The 18,588-nt window shown below is 36.6% G+C and overlaps 1 protein-coding gene across 1 annotated transcript in view; it reads right to left on the reverse strand.

Annotated features, from left to right (window-relative positions):
* Positions 1-16,337, reverse strand: part of MYBPC1 (myosin binding protein C1) — an 81,386-nt gene extending 65,049 nt beyond the window's left edge. The window contains exons 1-8 of the mRNA XM_039878300.1: positions 16,103-16,337; positions 14,145-14,186; positions 6,857-6,895; positions 6,302-6,337; positions 4,547-4,654; positions 2,822-2,970; positions 2,369-2,486; positions 856-907 (exon numbers count right to left, since the gene is read on the reverse strand). Of these exons, the coding sequence (XP_039734234.1) occupies positions 856-907; positions 2,369-2,486; positions 2,822-2,970; positions 4,547-4,654; positions 6,302-6,337; positions 6,857-6,895; positions 14,145-14,186; positions 16,103-16,337 (779 nt within the window). The remainder of the gene's footprint in view (positions 1-855; positions 908-2,368; positions 2,487-2,821; positions 2,971-4,546; positions 4,655-6,301; positions 6,338-6,856; positions 6,896-14,144; positions 14,187-16,102) is intronic.
* Between the last annotated feature and the right edge of the window lie 2,251 nt (positions 16,338-18,588).

The following is an 18,588-nucleotide window of genomic DNA, read 5'->3' on the forward strand; positions in this document are numbered from 1 at the left end:
TCATAATTCAGGAAGGAAAATGTGCCTTTTAATTATAGAACAAATCATTGTTTTGTAGTAGTTTTGGAAGACTTTCCTTACTCTACAAAACTGTATGTGGATTTAGTCATAGGAAGAACAAAACATTTGCTCTCATTTAGGAGTTTATATTATGGAAGAATTAAGTAGAGAAGAAAATAAAGGCAAGAAGGGGCTAGTTACATTTCTCATAGACTAGAATTTTTTTTCATTTTTCTTCCTTGACCTTCTGATTTTTCAGCCTTGGCAGTTGCAAAATAAATCAAATAGGTATCTATATTTGCCTTTCTACAGTAGTTTTTATTCCAATGAAATCAGTGGTCTTTCATTTAAGATAATTAAATACTTAAATAGTGCTAACTTCAGTAAGTAGCTACTTAATTGTGGCTTTCTGGATACATTGTTTAATAGCTCCATAAATAATATCTAAATGAAAAGCAATATAAGTTTCTGACATTACTTAACTGATGCTATATAAGGTGTGTATCTTTATATATCTATCCGTCTTGGCCATTTGATGGGAACTAATTCAATTGAGGAAGAAGCCACATATGAATATATTGAAATTGTGTATTTATAAGGCAACTATGAAACCTGCAAAAATGGAAGCTTCACCATAACAAGAATATTCTTAGGAATGATCAGTACATACTCGATTTGGCCTTAACCCCATGGCTTTTCTAGAACACTAACTTTGAATATACAATATGTTAAACTACAGTGAAAAGATTTGTTCTCATTTGGAATAATAGAGGGTAGAGGAAGGAAAAGTGTGTTTTGAAAATCCTCCACTTTTGTGTTATACAAGAGCTACCTAGATTCCCCTTTTGAAGTTACCTTCTCTTGAAAGCAGATCTGATGTCAATGCTTGGAGTAGTCCCGGTCGATTCTTTGAAAGAAAAGAAAACAATAAAAATAAATACCATTAAGAAGGCTGTTTTGTGTTTAGTTCTTTTCCAGGCTGTGGGGATTCTTCAGATGGAAGGAAAGCCAAATGAAATGGGGTTGGCTCTACTCCTGGGTGCCTGAGCTGCCGAGATACCATAACTTATCCTACTTCACACAGAGTCAATGAAAGGACATTAGAAGTTACCTTAGTCCATTATCGTTCCACCTGCCTGCCCAACAGGATCACCTGATGAACTTAAAAAAAAAAATCAATATTCTTAAAAAGCCCTTCAAGTGATTCTCAGAGATGCCTGGCCAGGTTGAAGAAGTGCTGACCAGGACCAGATCCCTCCTTAATACAGAAATCTCGACAGCACGTTCACCCATGATCATGTAGCCTTTGCTTGACATCTCTCAAATGGGAATTTCATAACCTTCTGTTGTATCTACAGAGCTTTGATGAAAGAGTTTCATCTAATCTTAAGACAAAATTCACCTCATAATTTCCACCTTTTGATTCTAATCTACCTAAACACATCCCAAACACATAAAAATAGACCTTTTCCTTCTTCTGTGTGACAGTTTCCTCTATTTACAATGAGTCATATATGCCCGACCTCCTTCAGCCACACATTCAAACTGAATAGGGTGTGGTTTCTGAATTTCCCACCCTTCTGGTTACCCTACTCCAGAAGGGACCCTAGGTACGGTGCTTATGGCCAGAGACATTACTCCAAATGTGGAATAAGTAGCATGTTGCAGAGAGTAGTAGCATTTCCTTAACTCAGATTCCATAATACTTGTAATGGCCCAATTTTAAATGATACCAGCTTTGCCTTTTGTAGCTATATCACACTTTGGATTCTTCTTAAGTTTGTGATCTTAGCTGCCAGGTTAACTTTCCCTTTGTATACTTAGTGAAGTGTTTTTTTCCCCAATCTACATGTACGACTTTACATTTATCCTTATTAAATTCACTCTGAGCAGTACATAGAGCATGTGGATGGAGAACTTCCATATCTGATGTTAATGCTTCTAAGAGAAATCCTTCCTTCCGCCTGAGTATCTTGACATATTTGTACCATGTTAACTTATCCCCAAACCTGCGTGGGAATAAGTGGACCCAACGAAACTGGTACGTTCAGTAGCAGCAAAAAATGGCAACAGCCCTTATCTGAGAGATTGGAATATAGATAGCATGGATCTATTGGAATATAGATAGCATGGAATATAGATAGCAAGAGATAATTTGGCAGTAAAATCCCCAAATTCCATTAATAACTGGTCTCATAACAATTTAATTCAGCAGGCTTGCTGAGACTACCACAATCAGAAACACACAGTTTTAAAGGAAACTTTATTTCCAAAATTTCATAGTATTGAATGACCTTCTTCTCTTTCATCTCCTCACACTCCATTAAAAAAAGACATCACATTTATCCAGACAAGAAGGCTCTCTTACCATGTACTTCAAGATCGAATGAACAGCTGTCAAACTTATCCTTATAGGTGACCTCACATCTGTAGTTCCCTGCGTAGTTCTCTTTGGCCTTGATGATCTGCATCTCGAATGTATATACCTGCAACGAAATGCATCCGGACACATTTCAGCCCTTCCTTGCCAACAGAAAGACGCCATCACATTTCACTTAGTTTCCAAATTCCTCAGCATTGCCTTAAAGACATGTCTGTATCTGGAGATTCCAGTCTAGTTCTCTCAATAGAGGTGGGGTCAATGTGCCCCACATCCCCTGGACACAGCAGGATAAGCACGATAGAGTGTAGACACCAGAAACGATAAATCCAGAGAATTTTCTGGAACTAAAATCTCTTAAAGCTGAACGTGAACATGACCCCTTACCCACACAGAAGGAATGAGTTAGCCAAGCTCCTGTGCCAGGAGTCGGGGCCATACCCGAGTTTGCCTTTCGAAGGTCTCCTTCAGCTGCAGGTGCTTCCCAGCTTTGCTGGCCAGGTCCATCCATTTTCCTTTGAACCACTTGATAGTGGGTTTTCTAAGAAGGTCTTCAGCCTTGACTTTGGCTATAAAGGTGATGTTTTCACCTAGAAAAAGCACAGGCGATTCAGACTATGGTTTAAAAATTGCCATTTGTCTTGCTCTCAAGTAGAAAGAGTCACACAGGAGCTCACTGTATATACTATAATGTGACTGATACCCCTGGAATTGTGCAAGGAAATGGCCCTGATTTTTTTTTTTTTTGTGAGTACTTCTAGAATGCTACAACTTGTGCTGCTTTTGAGGTTTATGGAGCACAAAAGGAGCAATAGGTTAATCAGTTGAAACAATTTTTGTTTGGTTTCATATGAAATAAAAATTTGAAAACCCACAAATTATATATATTTATATAGACAGTATATGAATTTTTCAAACCTTTTTTTAATAGGCAAGTGATGGGAAGTCTGGAATTATAGGAATATGACTCAATAAAACTGATCTTTTAAAAATAACCCTGTCTATCTGTTTGAATCGACTGATTACTGATTAGATCAAAAGGACATCAAAACCCTAGCCCAGGGGCCAGCCCAGCATCTTGGTGTCTTCCAGAAACACGAGGCGAGCAAACATTTTCATTCATATGCAGTGTGCTTCTACGTTCTAGACCTGAAAGAATACAGTCAGCCACGCGCTTATGTGCATAATATTTGGTTCAGTGTCAAAGACTAGTTTTGATCTCAATATATTTTTTAAAAAATTATTTAGTTAAAATTCCTGGACCCCCATGTTGTTCTCTAACTTACCACCCTGTTTATTTCCTTCATGGCACTTGGCTTTTGTGATTATCTCTTTGTTTAATTTCTTGTTGTCTGCTCACCCCGCTAAAACTGTGAGTTCTGAGTGCTCGCATGTTACAGGAGGCATGTAATCAATATTTCTGAATGAATATTTCCAAAGTTGAACCATCTGTTCAACTAGCTTCCTCTTAGATGCTATACATTATGATTTAGTGTGTGTGCAGATTTGTCATTATCTTATGGAATGAGATGTGTCATAATGATAGCGAACACTGGCTCAGAGCTTTAAGATATGCCAGGCACTGTTCAAAGTACTTAATAGGCGGTATTATCTCCATTTGATAAATGAGGAAACTGATTCAAACCCAACCTGGTTCCAAGATCCAGGCACTTGACTACTACATGCTAAAGGGTACTGAAAGGATAGCTGTCACTCACTTTTTCAGGTTATATAAGCAGGATTTAATATAGACAAACAATGGATTATTATTTAGCCATGAAAAGGAAAGGATGGACTGATTCATGATGCAACTTGGATGGATGTCAAAACATTATGCTAAATGAAAGAAGCCAAGCACTAAAGGTCACATATTGTGACCTTTTCATTTATATAACTATCCAGAATATTTATAGACATTTACAGAGACAAAGCAGATCAGTGACTGCCAGAGGCTGAGGGAAAGCAAAATGGGGAGTAATTGCTTAATGCAGGGAGAGGGTTTCTGTCAGGGGTGATCAACATGTTTTGGAACTAAATAGAGGTAATGAACGTACAACATTGAGTATACTAACAGCCACTAGCTCTTCATTTTAAAATGGTTAATTTTATGATATGTGGACTTTACCTACATTTTAAAAAAAGCAGGATTTAATGCTTGGCACTCACCAACTTTCACTGTTCCTGTCTGAGGCTTTTCCACAAACAGCGTGGACAGAGAGTTGGCATTCTGCTTGTCACGATCCTCTGTGCCAGGTGATTCGCCAAGAGACCAATCTAATGAGCAGAAAGGAGGAAAAGAGTCATTTCAGGGCCAGGTTTTTCACAGGCAGACTTACCTGGGTTTGTTGTTCTCATCAATGCTGAAGCTATTTTTTGTCTAATAAACCTGGATAAATGTAATGTCATTCTTTCTGTCCATCTCCCCTGTAGCCATCAGTAGAGAGTGACAGATTCCCATTCTTACAGGGATGTCTCTTTCATGATGGGATAAAGGAACATTTTCTAGTTCTTAGAAATAGTAAAACTTTTCAGGTAGGTTGTTACTCTGTCTTTGTTGGCAGCCATGGTTCCTTTATTTCCCCATCTTACCTGTCCTCTGACAGATAAATAATAGTGGAAGTATGCTAAAGCGGTACTCCCAGTATTTTTCCAGGTGACCGACTGTGAGGCTATATCTCTACAACAACAGGCTGGGATGGGTCAGTTTGCAGGTCAACCGGGAAGAGTCAGACAACAAAGCTTGGCCTGGTATTTGTAAATTCCTTGCTATTGCATAATTAGACATTCTATTAGTGTTATGTAGATGTAGCCATAGTTTGACAATTAAATAACAGGTCATGACCTACAGCTATGAGTTTCCAGAATACTTAGGAGTGTCCTAAAAGGGGAGTAGAGGAAGAGAAAAAAAAAGAAAAAAAACTCTTTGAGGCTTTCCCATGAAGAGAGAGAACCTGGAAATAAAGTTTATTTTACATTTTCTAGTTTGCACTCCATGTGCTTAGCTTGGATTAATCGTCAGTCAGCTCCATTGTGGAGGCTAGGAGAGAGAACTGAAGGTAGATAGCCCCTCTGTCTCCAACAGCTGAATTCAGAGAAGTTCAGTTTCAGCTGCTTAATAACTGAAAAAAAAAAAAATGCATGGGTTGCCAACTCTACCTGTTAATGTTTCTTGAAAAGAAGGAAATACAGATTTAGTTATTTTAGTTGTCATGTAGCAATCATGCTTAGTACTTCTGTCCACAGGAGACCATCATTTTTACAATGAATTATACAATGTAGTTACATGATTACACAATTTTTTAAATAATCAAGTTGATGTTAAAATTCTATGTTGTGTGTGTCTGTGATATTAATAATAATAGTGAATAGTGGTCATTTATACTTGGAACATGAGGGTAAGACTTTTTACTTTTTTGTTCATTTCTGTAACTACAAATGCCTGCAAAAGTGCCTGGCCCTTAAGAGGCTCACTCGAGGATCATAGTAGGCCCTCAAATTTGTTGAGTGAATGAATGACCTCACAGTATTATAGCACAGCTGACAGGATGCATTGTAGGTGTTTTATCAACTGTATATGAAGTTCTATAACAATATGAATCATCATCTTCGGCGAACCTCAAAATGGAGATTTTCAAAAGTTTCTTAATCTCTGTGTATTTCTCAAATGTTAAAATTATAACTATAGTAAAATCAACAAATCTGTATATATATAGCTAGATTCTTGAATTTGTGTGTGCTTATCATGCAAAATTGTTTCTCGATATATTAGTTTTCTTGTAAGAGGAAATGTAATGAAAGATTGCTATTTGAACTACAAACTGAATAAAGCAAAAATTAGATTTAATACAGCTTCAAAAAATGAGGTCATTAGTGATTGTATTAGGATGGGGTCGGGACGCCTTCCTCCAGGCGCGTGCTCACCTGAATCTTTTCTTTCCAGGGCCCGACTACCCAAACCTGAAATGAAAATGTGATTTGGATGCTGCAAGGGGAAGCGGGGTGAAAATGGACTGGTGACTTCAACATTCTTGGCTCCCCCAAACCCTCTTCTGATGACGGGGAGAAAAAAAACTAGAAGTTGGCTTGGATGGAAAATTAGTAGAGCTTCGACTATGAAAATATCTCTAAAAATACGTGTTTTATTTAAATACCAATAATAAAATAAAAGAATCTTAATAGCTAAAGAACAGGAGTCAAGGGTACATAGTTGCAAATGGAAGACAAACATGTTGTTGCTCCTGAAGTTTATATCCAAGATTCATGAATCTTACTTATTTCACAAAGGAATCTTGTTTTTTAAAATTTTCTCACGTAAAACAAAAACTTGACATTAGAGCCAACATTTTCCCTCTTTGCACCCGCACTGGCAAAACCTGATGCCCCTGCTCTGAGCATTGTCTTAGCAAAGTGCTCCTCTTTTTCTTTTCCTTTATGCCAATCGATAATAAATAAAGAAGGGGTCGGAATCATTCTAACCTGGAGGCAAGGCATTAGGTGGAGAGGCTTCCTCTTCGTCTGAAACAAGAAATAGGAATACAAAGTCAAGGAGAAAAGGACTTTGTCCCAAGTATCCTGAGAAAAGAGAAATCTGAAAAAGAAGAGCAGAAACTACACAAAACACTTTCAATGGATGCATAAGCCTTAGAAGGCTTGGTACCTGAAAGATTAAATTTGAGTATTTCAGGCAAAAGAGAAAAAACAAATTAAAAGGTGAGCAAGTAGGGTAATTCAAATGAAAATTAAATTAAATTAAAAATTGAAACTCTATGCAAATGTTTTTTGTACTTGTAGGTTAGGAAAAAAGATGCTAAAAAAAAAAAATGACCTTGATGAAATCAACAACAGAGGTAGTTTTTATGAGTTCTTATTTTATAACTAAAGTCAGCTACAGATATAATTCATATACCACAATCATTTGGACACAGATGGAAAAGTATATATGTACTGTTTGTGAACTTGTTACTCCTAACCCCAAAAAACTTGTGATTAATTTCCCTTCTATTTTAATAAACAAAGTCAACATTAACTAACATAAATCAATTTGTCATATTTACTAAGTTCTCCAATGATTATTTTAGAAACTTTATAAGCATTTCTCCAAGATTATATTGATGTTGGCCAATGCTGTATATGATGTTGGCCATGTACATTTGTAAAATTTAAAATATGTCCTCAAGTGTGCATGTGTAAGGCATTGAATAGTCCCTTTTTCTAAAATGTCTGAATTTTAAAGTATCTTTACATTTTAGATGCTTAAATAGGCCTTTGGTGTTATCTGAACCTCTGCCTCTCTCCCCGCAAAACATGAGGACTAGTGTTAGTATAAATAAGAATAACCTTTGTACTTAAAATACTAGAATAATTGAGGATGTCAAAATATAGATTTATATGACTATATAAAATAGGATACAGCAAACACATGCACATAACTGTTAATTAAAAAGTGCTTTAAAATTTTGTGAAAAGAAAAAGTAAAATAACACATTTTTGTATAATCTATTAGAATATTTATCATAATTATTATTTACTAGGCTGAAATTCCTTTTTAAAGACTATCAACCAGGGATAGGTTTTATTACTTTTTAAGAAAATAGTAAAGTAATACATAGAAAACCTAACGTGATATCTTCAGAACCCAAGAGGTGATTGACTAGATACTATGAGAGTTAAGATTCTTCAGAGGAAGATTTCTCTGGTCAAAGAAGCTTGGAAAATGTTAGGCTAAATAAGGCTAAATGCTTGTATTTCGTTGTGTTTCATGTAGGCATATACTGTGGGACATCGCCAAGCCTTCGCTGTGCCAATATGCACTGACACTGGGGCTTGGCAACAGAAATGATACAGCAGATAGCATTTCCCAAATTTAGTTCGTTTTGAATCCCTTTCTCCTAGAATATTGATTAACATTTCACAGAATCATGTGTTTGAGGGAGTATAGGTATATCTGAGCTATTAGCAGAATTCTGCACTTCAGAAGACTGTTAGATAATTAAAATTTTACATAACAAAAAAGAAAATACCTTGCACTTTAAAAATATTATTTGTCATAAATTTAATTCAGTGTTAGTATTTTATTTTTTAAACCAATTTGAAGACTTTTATTTACTGAACTATGTGGAGAATCTTGATTTAAAGTGCCGTAAAAATTCTTGAAAATAAAGTTTTAAAACTCGACCAAATCCTAACCAGAAAATAGAACCGTTTTGAGTCAAATGAACATTTTACATAGATTTCGCGGTTGTTTATTTGCTTGTTTTAGGCTCAGGGCCTCCTGAATCCTTGAGTTAATTGTTTAGAATGCTAAGTGATTGAGGAAAAAGAATTCACACGCTTTCATAAAACTAAAATGAAAAGATAATCTATTTTTTAAAGCAAAAATTTTATGAGTGAGTAGTTTTAGTGTCCACTAAATGGTAAGACTATTTTGGGGAACATGCACAATTATTTTAGACTATTGAGGCACCACATATTAAAATAGTGCTTTAAAGTGTCATGGAACGATCTAGATAATCCAATGATACTTCCAAACAGCAATTACTTCTTAATTGACAATATTTGATTTCTTTTACATACATTTTTAAATTTGTTAAAGTGCTAGAAAATATAATTGACAAGTTCACTTTTTCCCTTTTTATAAAAGTAGCTTTGATCCTGGCATCCCTTAAGATTAGGAAATGAAGTTAAGCTGTTGGGATCCTGACCTGGAATTCTTGAAAAGTTGCCTGGCTGTATTTGGTTAAATTGGATGAAAATGAAAGTTTTCATTGTTTTTCTTTACCATGGAAAAACAGGTTCTACTGCTAGAAGGGAAATTGAATATCCAAGTCTTTTGAGTTGTGCCTAATTCAACAACACATGTATGAAAGGCATGGCATCATGCAAAGAATATTTTCAAAGAAAACAAAATAAAAAATACAATATGTAAGTCATATTTTCTTTTCATCTATTTAAAAGTGGCTACAATGACAATGAAAACAAACACATCTGTTTTTGGCTCTTTAGAATACAGCATACATGAAGACACGGACCCAGAGCAGCAGAGTTATGTCCCCTAGCTACATAGAAGGGAAATTTACCAAAGCAGGATTTTATTTGTCATGGGAAAATAGCATTTGTAAAACTGTAAAAATAATTCTTTTAACAACTGATGTTCCCAGGGAAGAATGCCTAGAAAGTAGAAAAAGAAATTAGCCTCATATTACAAGCTGGAGATTTTAGGGGGTACACATGAAATCTGAAATTCAAATTTAGAGATAGTAGAATGTGTACATTCTTATAATTTTCCACACTCTCAAACATGAAATAACTTCTACCTATGATTGATTTAAGTTGCCTTTTTAAATTAAATTTTTTAAGTAAAACAAACTAGAGACTATCATTGAGATTTTAGAATAATTTTAGAATAAAAATTAAAATATATATGATTGTAAACAATTCTCAGTTAGATATTTTGATTTAGACAAATTTATGAATTCCTCAAGCAGGATAATCAGTTGTAGCAATTATTGGCATACGTGACCAAAAATGACAACAGTAACAGCAACCCCCACCCCATAGAGAAGCCAATAACATCAGAGCTAACATTAATTCGTGTTTTGAAGCATTTGATTAATTTATCATATTTCCTTAATGAGACAATGCATGCCTTCACTTTTTGAAATTTTGAAATCAGCCTTCATCTTATAATAAATATGTTTATTTAGTAAATTTTTCTCCCAAATCAACTAAATCAATGTTGCATCTTATAATGGTTTTGTTTTAAAATTGAAAAGCATGATGATATTAATTTTTAACAAAGTTCATTATGAAAAAATATGTAATTAGAATACATACATAAAGCCAGAAATGTTTTAGTAGACAGTTGTCTGATACTTAAAGGTAAAATTGCACAAAAATATTTTAGCATGCTAATAAGAAGTACCAAGATCATGTTATTGCAGATGCAAAGGAACCTAAATAAAGAAAACAAAGTTTTAAATTATTCTTTTAATTAAAAAAAAAGATCATATTTAGGAGAAATTTGCTGGAACTTCTGTGGATTCACTTCCTCCTCTGCTAACCAAACTCATGTCAAAGGAATGATGCTTTATCTCCAGTTATATGAGATCTTTAATATGCACAAGTTTCATTTACGACAGTTTATGTGATAATGTTAATGCCTGGAAAAAAATGGTTTTTACTTCTCTTGCCACGATTACCAAAAGCAGTTGTTCTTCTGGAAGAAAAATAAAAAGAGGCAGTAGCTATCCCAATTGGGCTCACCAAAAAAAAATATAGACTATAAATTAATAAGATGCAAAAAATAAAAATTAAAAAATATACATTAGAACACGGGCATTGAAATGAGTACTGATCTTTAATGTAGTCTCTGATTTTAATGCTGCTGGCACATTTGCAACCATCCACATGACCAGTTTTGACACTTCCCACAGGGCCAATTGTTGAGCCACAGAAGAGACTCAGTCCCATTACTCTCTGTTCACACAATGCTGGTGGACCAAAAAAGTATGATCCCACTTGAGCACCCACATTATTCTCTACTCATGGCCCTCCGTGACAATTGTCTGCTTCCAAAGCTGAAATCCACTGTCCTTGATGGCCTTTCTCCTCTCTAAAGCTCCCTAACGTTGGCTCCAGGACCCAGCGTCAGACCCTGACCTGGCACATAGCTGCCTCTGAATACTCTCTGAATAAATGAACTTTAGAATAAAAGACAGATCTTTGGCCCCGCTGAGGATATAAAAAATAATCTATATCTGCATTTTATTGACTCGCCAACTGTCATTATTCTGGAAGAATTCTAAGCCACAGTAGCATTATTTTCATAAGAACGTTACCTCCCTGAATGATTCAAAAGGGATTTGCACTTCTAAATTCTGGTATTGCTGTTTGGTTAAACACATCTTTTATTGCCATCTCTATTGTTTCAATTCCAGGACAAAGTGGGCAGTATTAAGGAACAGGATAGCTGGATGGACAAGTCCAGAGGCAAATAAACAAACCAATAGTAAAGCCCCTTCCTGGGAAATCAGCTGTTTCCCAGACAGAGACTCTTAGTAAATCTGAAAAGTTGGCAAATCTACTCGCAGGCACCACTTGTAAGACTGATGTCAGAACCAAACAACATTCTGTGGCTACAGAACATTTCCAGGCTGTTGCAGAATGATTCAGGCAATCTGGGAACGATATTAAGGTTGAGCGACTATGAATAATGTTCCCAACAGTGACATTCTTGGAGTTATTAACTAATATACTTCAACCAATTAGATAAGGGACTAATTAAAGTATGAAAATATACTAATATCCAGGCGTGACCATTTTCAATTGCTTTAAGTGGGTTGGTCTGTTCTGAGGAAGAGCACTCAATGCACAGCATCGATGTCTCATTCTGAACCTCTAAGAGTAGGCGTGGGGTGATCATGGGATCCCCAGCAAACAAAAATACAAATGCATCTAGATTGCCAGTTTCTGTATGATCGGCAGCTAAGCCAGCTCAGAAATTCAATTGTTCATTCATCCTACAGGTATTTATTAGGAAATTGCCTTGTGCAACTCCTTTCCAGACACTGGGAAAAAGTTGATGAGGAACCCAAAGAAATGTTAAGACAATGTGCTTGACCGTCAAAAAGCTTACAGCCTGTTAGAGAAAGGAGTGAACCATTAATATCTGATTAAGTGGAGAAAAGAGTGATTGAACAACAGAGACAATAGGTCCAAGAGAAATCAGGAAAAGGAAGGAGAGATGAAAGTCAAGGGCAAGCTGTATAAAGGAGTGAAAGTTGAGCTGAAAGGTTAAAAAACAATTAGATGGACTGAGGGTAGGGGGAGGGTAAAGGACGAGGAAGGACGTTCTAGACAATGCTGGAGAAAGGTCTGTTGCACTTGTTGATCTTGTTTACGTTCACGCAGGTCTTCTTTCTCAACCGAGGCACGCATGCACCAATGTTTATTGTGTCTACTTTTTGCTTAAATATTTTTTTTGAAAATTTTCTGTCCTTAATGAAAGTGGGTAATAGCCGAAAGGTTTGTGTATTTAGAAATAACTTCTCTTTATGTACTGTCTTTTTTAAGGGATGTCGCTTTCTATCCTAAATTGATTTCCTTCCTGGGCATGTAGAGCAAATATATACATTGCAGTTTATGCAGTTGGGCATGTGACTGCATGTGGCCATGGCTTTGCTTAACTTTTGCAAATATCAGAAAAAAATGCCACTAATTTCAGGATGCCCTCTCTAGTCAGCTGACTTTGCTTTTTCATCCAACTGTATTCTGCTTACAGAAAAAGATTTTTATTGATTGGTTGGTCGGTTGATTTTAATATACAGAAAGATATTTTCTCATTTAAGCACACAAATATAATATGATGACTTTTCAGATTAAGGGTCAGGCATAGGCTTTGTTTAAACTTTGACAGTTTGCCTTCTGAGATTACATCATTTGCTTTGTTGGTTGAGCCTTACAGCCTGGCCCAAACTCCTTTCCAAATTTGGAAACAGAGGTGTATGCCATCAGCCTTGTAGAGAATAATGTTACAATAACTTTAGCCAGGATGCCCAAACATCCTTGAACCATCTTATGAAAGGAGTTCTAGGAGTTTGCACTGTCTGCATTCCATAAACAAATAACCTTCAGACTGTGGCTCAAGTGGCCAGTATTAGAATTCAGGTCACTATCCATGGGAGCCACTCAAGGTCAAGGACAAAGTGAGCGTACTAAATGTATTCCTTTATGAAAGTGTAAATTCAAGTTAGCTGAAGAAAAGTGGTCCAATGGACTGAAAGAAAGAAAAAAAGTATTTTACTAATGTATAGGAGACAATAATATCATAGGAATTAGGTAATGAAACACGACATAGTAAGAACAGAGAGATACTTAACATATTTTTGAGTGGTGTCCGGAAAAAAGAAAAAAATTTTATTGTAGTCAGGAAATAACTGGTTATTCTAAAACTTAAACTATGTTATTAATTACACAAATTAAAAAATGAACTTATAAATGATAATACAAAAATATAAAGCAGAATCGTCAAATCTGCCTCTGTGAAAACTTTCTTCTGTTGAAGACTAATGATCCTTAGTTTAAGACAGATGATCAAAAATTACAAATACTTCCACCATAGGGAGACGAAAGAATTAGTATTTCACAGATCTATCTGATAAAGATTATCCATTTTTTAAAAAACTGAGCTATCACTATATAAAGTAAAAACAGAATTATATTGCAGGAATAAATGAGTTTACAAATCAACAAGGAGCAACATGATGTTTCCTCAAGGTTGTCTTGTCCATCTACATAAATCATTATATAACTCTACAAAATACATAGTGTTACAAAATGAGATGCTAGCCTTCAGAATCACTAGTGAAACCTGGAACAGCTCACACAATAACATGAAAACATTCAATTAAAGAAAAATCTGGGCAATCCAGATAATTTTCCAAATTCGTATAATCTTAAAAAGACCAGACACCTCTTTTCTTTCACATACACATTTGAACTTAGACAATACCAATTAATTTACTGGCATCTCAACAAGTGTTTGCTATATTTTTATCATTGTTGTTTTTCTTTTAGAAATGTGTGTAATAAAGCTCCATTTGTCATTATACTGACTGAGTTGAGCAGATAAGATACAAAGGAGGGACACTTAACCGCATAGACGAAAGATAAAGAGAAATTCCACGGAGCTGCCATGGTAATCATTACTGACCTCTTTCCGCTTCTAATTTTATTGAACAGTCTCATTCTTTCACCCTCCACTCACCTTTTGGTGGTGCAGTTCCAGCTTCCTTCTTTTCATTTGGTTCTGTGTGGAAAGTACAAGCACATTTTTAAAAAATGTCTTAAAGAAAGCATTCTACTGTGTGATGAGCAATGGAGTGGGGAGAGAAATAAATGACAACAGACAGATCATAAATGATGCTCACCTTTATTATGCTGTACATGAATGATGAATTTGGGAATTACAATGTAGAGTCACATTAAACTTAATAACAGCAAATAATTTGATCACGTTTGAAGAAAGTATACATAGAAATAACATAATACAGATTTTGTTCAAATACACTTAGCTGCTGTTATAACATGCAAGTGCATGTTATAATATGCTGGTGTGGTGTATAATATGTGAGTCGTGCTCCAGTGGCACAATTGGTGAGCACACGATACTTATAAAATATGGGTCATTTCTTGTACACCCCAACAAAGGAACTGACTTTTTAAGGAAATTTGACCCATGTAATGGTTCTAATACTTTGGACTTCTAAATAATATTATAGTAAGGAACCAGTGTATAAAATTTGTAATTGTACAATAGTTTCACATTTCAAAATATTTTGGGTTGAGCTGAGTGGCAATAAATGCAATATGAGAGCAATAAAATCAGATTTTATCAGTTGAGACCATCTAGTTTGCATTTGTCTCTGTTCAGAATCATGTTAATTTAGATACCTGTAAATGATGCCTGACTTTTGGTATATATAAGAAAATAATTGTTTCAAGCATGAATTCTCTCTTTTTCTGATTGGATAGAGATCTGAATCTTAGCTAATTAATAAAGAATCTGGGTGGAGACTTTGAGCAACAAGAAGTCAGTAGTGTGCAATGAATATGGAATATGGCATAATACAGGAAATTCTACAGTGGCCCAGTGACGACTACTGATCTAAAGTACAGAAGGGAAAGGTTATGTCTGTAATGGCCTGCACGTTTTCAGTGTACACATGGCAAAAATAAATCTGTAAATGCAAGAAGGAAACATATCAAAGAAGTTCCTAAGAAGAATGTCACACATTTATACTGGTTAAAAGAAAACTAAACTTGAATTTGCCCCTGTTTAAAACTCATATGGCACTGAGCCTGTTCTATTCATTTTGACACATAGTGATACTCTTCTATATTACTTAAGGGTTTTGAGTGTGTGATCCAGTATTCTTAGCTGGACAAAGGGGCTCTTGTGAGCAGTTAGATTTCTCAAATTGCCTTCCTGAAAATGATCTCCAAGGTGGGAGAGCTTCATGATCCCCTTATAAATTTCCATGCAAAAAGGCCACCAGCAACCGAGGCCTTATTCAATTCCTGCTTTCCACTGGGCTGGACCGGTCTACAGCGGCCTCCCATCACTTGCCTTCACACCACATTGTCAATTCAAGTAACATGCATTAAATCACATACTGCCTTGTGAGATTCTTATAGTTTTGCCTATGTTTCATCATAGTGGTTGTTCTTTGCTCTGTATTTTATTTTCTACTTGGCCGTAAGCAAATCGAATAAAGGGAAATGTTTTCTACTTAGAGTTCCCCTCTACATCTGGTACAGTACGTTCGTGCCCTGTTATCAATAAATATCGGGTAGATAGCTCTGTATCCTTCTCAAGGGTTAGAGCAGAGTTGTGCTCATGGTAAATATCCTATGGATAATTCCTGAATGAATGTCAATTTCTCATCTCGTTCAAGGAGGAAGAACGTTGAGAGAGGGTAGTTTGGTATCTTCATAAGAAAATGCACAAAATTTTGGTTTTCTCCAGCTTGGGGGTTACTTGGCTGGGCAGACAAATGATTCTGGAGATCCAGCTTGGGAGTTTAACTTTCCATTTGGGCTCGCCATTCTTTCAATCCTGTTTGTTTTTTTGTTTTTTGTTTTCTCCTTAGAGCTATGTAGTTATAAAAGCAGACTTCACCTGTTGTGTTGCTGGGCACTGCCCCTACCTGTGAAGGAGTTCACTGAACTGATATTCTTTGTTTTCTGTTTTTTTGTTGTTGTTGTTGTTGCTGTTTCCACCTGGTGAACAACAAGGTATTAAAGAACTGGAGAAGTTAGTTCTGATCTTGAGCCTTAGAGGCCACCGAACATTTGTGGAAACTCTCCGAGGAATTTTTGGAGGTGCTCGATGGTAGCATAGTGCAAGTTGAGAAGGGGCTGCTGATCTTCCAGGGCTGAGGTGGGACCCGCTCCCCATGCTCACAAGAAAGATGTGGGTTTTGTTTGCCCTTAGCTGCATGCAAAAAAGCACTGCGAATCCTTCAGCCCCATGGAGGCTCAGCATTAAAACATGTGCATAACTACAACCTTGGCATAACCCCAAGGGTTTTATAAGTATATGGTGTGTCATCCAAACAATACTAAACATGAGAGCATTATATGAACATAACGTATTATTTTTATTATTATAATAAACCTATCACAACTGTGGTCATTCAACTTCTCCGCAAGAGTAAGATTAAAGCTCACAGCTTCATTGAAGGCCAAATCATGCTGGAATAGACGTCTTGTGTTCACAGCCCAAACATGTGAAGTGGTGGTTTTACTTACCTTCTGGGGGTGGGGCTGGGGCTGGGGCTGGGGCTGGGGCCGGCACTTCATTTTCTAGAAATAAAAAGAGTAATGGAAGTGTTAGGCTCACATATCACAGAGAAAAGCTACTTTCCACAGCCCCAGGCTGCAGTCACTTTACTCCAGGCAGCCACTTTACCTATACCTATAAGATGGATGAAGCAGGAAAAGCATCAACCTGTGGCATCAAGAGGCCCAAGACACTGCCTTCCGGTGTATGGTGTGAGGTGAGGCTTTAAATGGTATTATATAGATTTCCAAGAGGTGGCATAGCGTAGTGATGGGCAGAGCACAGGTAAAATGAGAATCCAGGTGTCCTTGCCACTTACTTATCCCCTTGGGCGGGGCATTTAATGGCACTGAGCCTCTTTCTGTTCTCTGGAAAAATGAACACAGTGACACTTATCTTATATGCATGAGGTTGCTGTGTGGATGAAGTGAGACACGGTGAGTGACAAGCATGTCCCTTAGCGCCTAAGTCGCTCACCTCTGGTAGAGCCTAAGGTGGGATTGGTGCTCGATAAATGAGACCTCGCTTTCCTCAGAGAACAAGGACACCACAGTGTCCCCGACATCATGAGACTAACTTTCTGAATGTTCATGAAACCAAGGTCCCCTGACATTGCAACATTTACTTTCACAAGACGAACCACTGTTCACTGGAAAACAAAATCAACCTCTCTCACAATCGTTTCCGGAAGTGCCTCTGCCGGCAGTAGATTTCCACCTACACTCGTCCTGCATTTTCAGAGCTTTGGTTTTAAGGTTTTGTACTTGGCTTTGGATATCTAGAATTATAGAGAAGAATGGCAGTAAAGCCTGTGAAAGAAACTTCTGTTAAAAAATATCCTATGTCCAAGGAGCTAATGGCATACCCCGTGACCAAAGGGCATAGAATTTCCCCTGCTGAGTCCCCACAGATGCCCAGAGCTGGGAATTAGTGACGTGTGTGCAAACCAGCTGCTCTCCTCCAGTGCAAGAAGAGGCAGTTAATGACGGTGATCTCTTTTAAAATGATTTTCTGCTTGACAATTAAATATCAAAGAAAAATTGTTGAATTATAGGCACTCTATGAGATCCCAGGAGCATTATCTTCATATGGATGTAGGACTTTCCACATTTTTTTCCAAGACAGAGGATAATACCTAACAACAAGTAGTGTGGCCCAAGAGTCATCACTATGGGCAAGCCAAATGCCTATTTCAGTCTGAGTAGGCTGGAGTGAGCATAGAAGAAGGAACGAACTACATGGCAACAGAAATCAAAAAAGGAGCAATGCAAAGCTGCAAGGATGTAGCAGCATCTTCTTTTATCACTAATTTTTTTTTTTTTTTTGGTGACAGGTATAAATTTCAATTTATTGTTTAAAAAAACAGCAACTGTTTTCATTCGGATGACCATAAATAACTGTATTAATATTTACTAATGAAGGAGAAAAAATATGACCAAAGAGGAGGAAAAACATATAAGCTTTCAGACTGGCAGAAAATAGCATGGCAGGATGTGATGTGGTTTGCAGATATAGCGAAAGACAAGCAGTCCTTAGATGGCATTGAGAGAAAGACTTGTTTCTTCTCCGCGTCATGCAAAGGATCTTTAATGCCAGTGTCAACCAGAAGATAAAACATTTTATTTTCAGAGATCTGAGTGCAGAGGTGGAAATCTAATCAACATTAGACTTGCCTTTGGGTGAGTTGTTCCAGCACACGGATACCAGAACACTGAGAGGGAGAAACCAATTTGACACACTATCTTTTGGTTATCTATCTGCTGCCCATTGCCTGAGAAACTCTTCTCATTCTCTCTCCATATAAATTTCTCTGCCCTGCAGTCTCTTTTTCCCACAGCTGCAGGTATTACTTCTGCCACAGCTAGGT

Source organism: Pteropus medius, unplaced genomic scaffold (genome assembly GCF_902729225.1).
Source record: "Pteropus medius unplaced genomic scaffold, Ma_sr-lr_union100, whole genome shotgun sequence".
Taxonomy (NCBI): Eukaryota; Metazoa; Chordata; class Mammalia; order Chiroptera; family Pteropodidae; genus Pteropus; species Pteropus medius.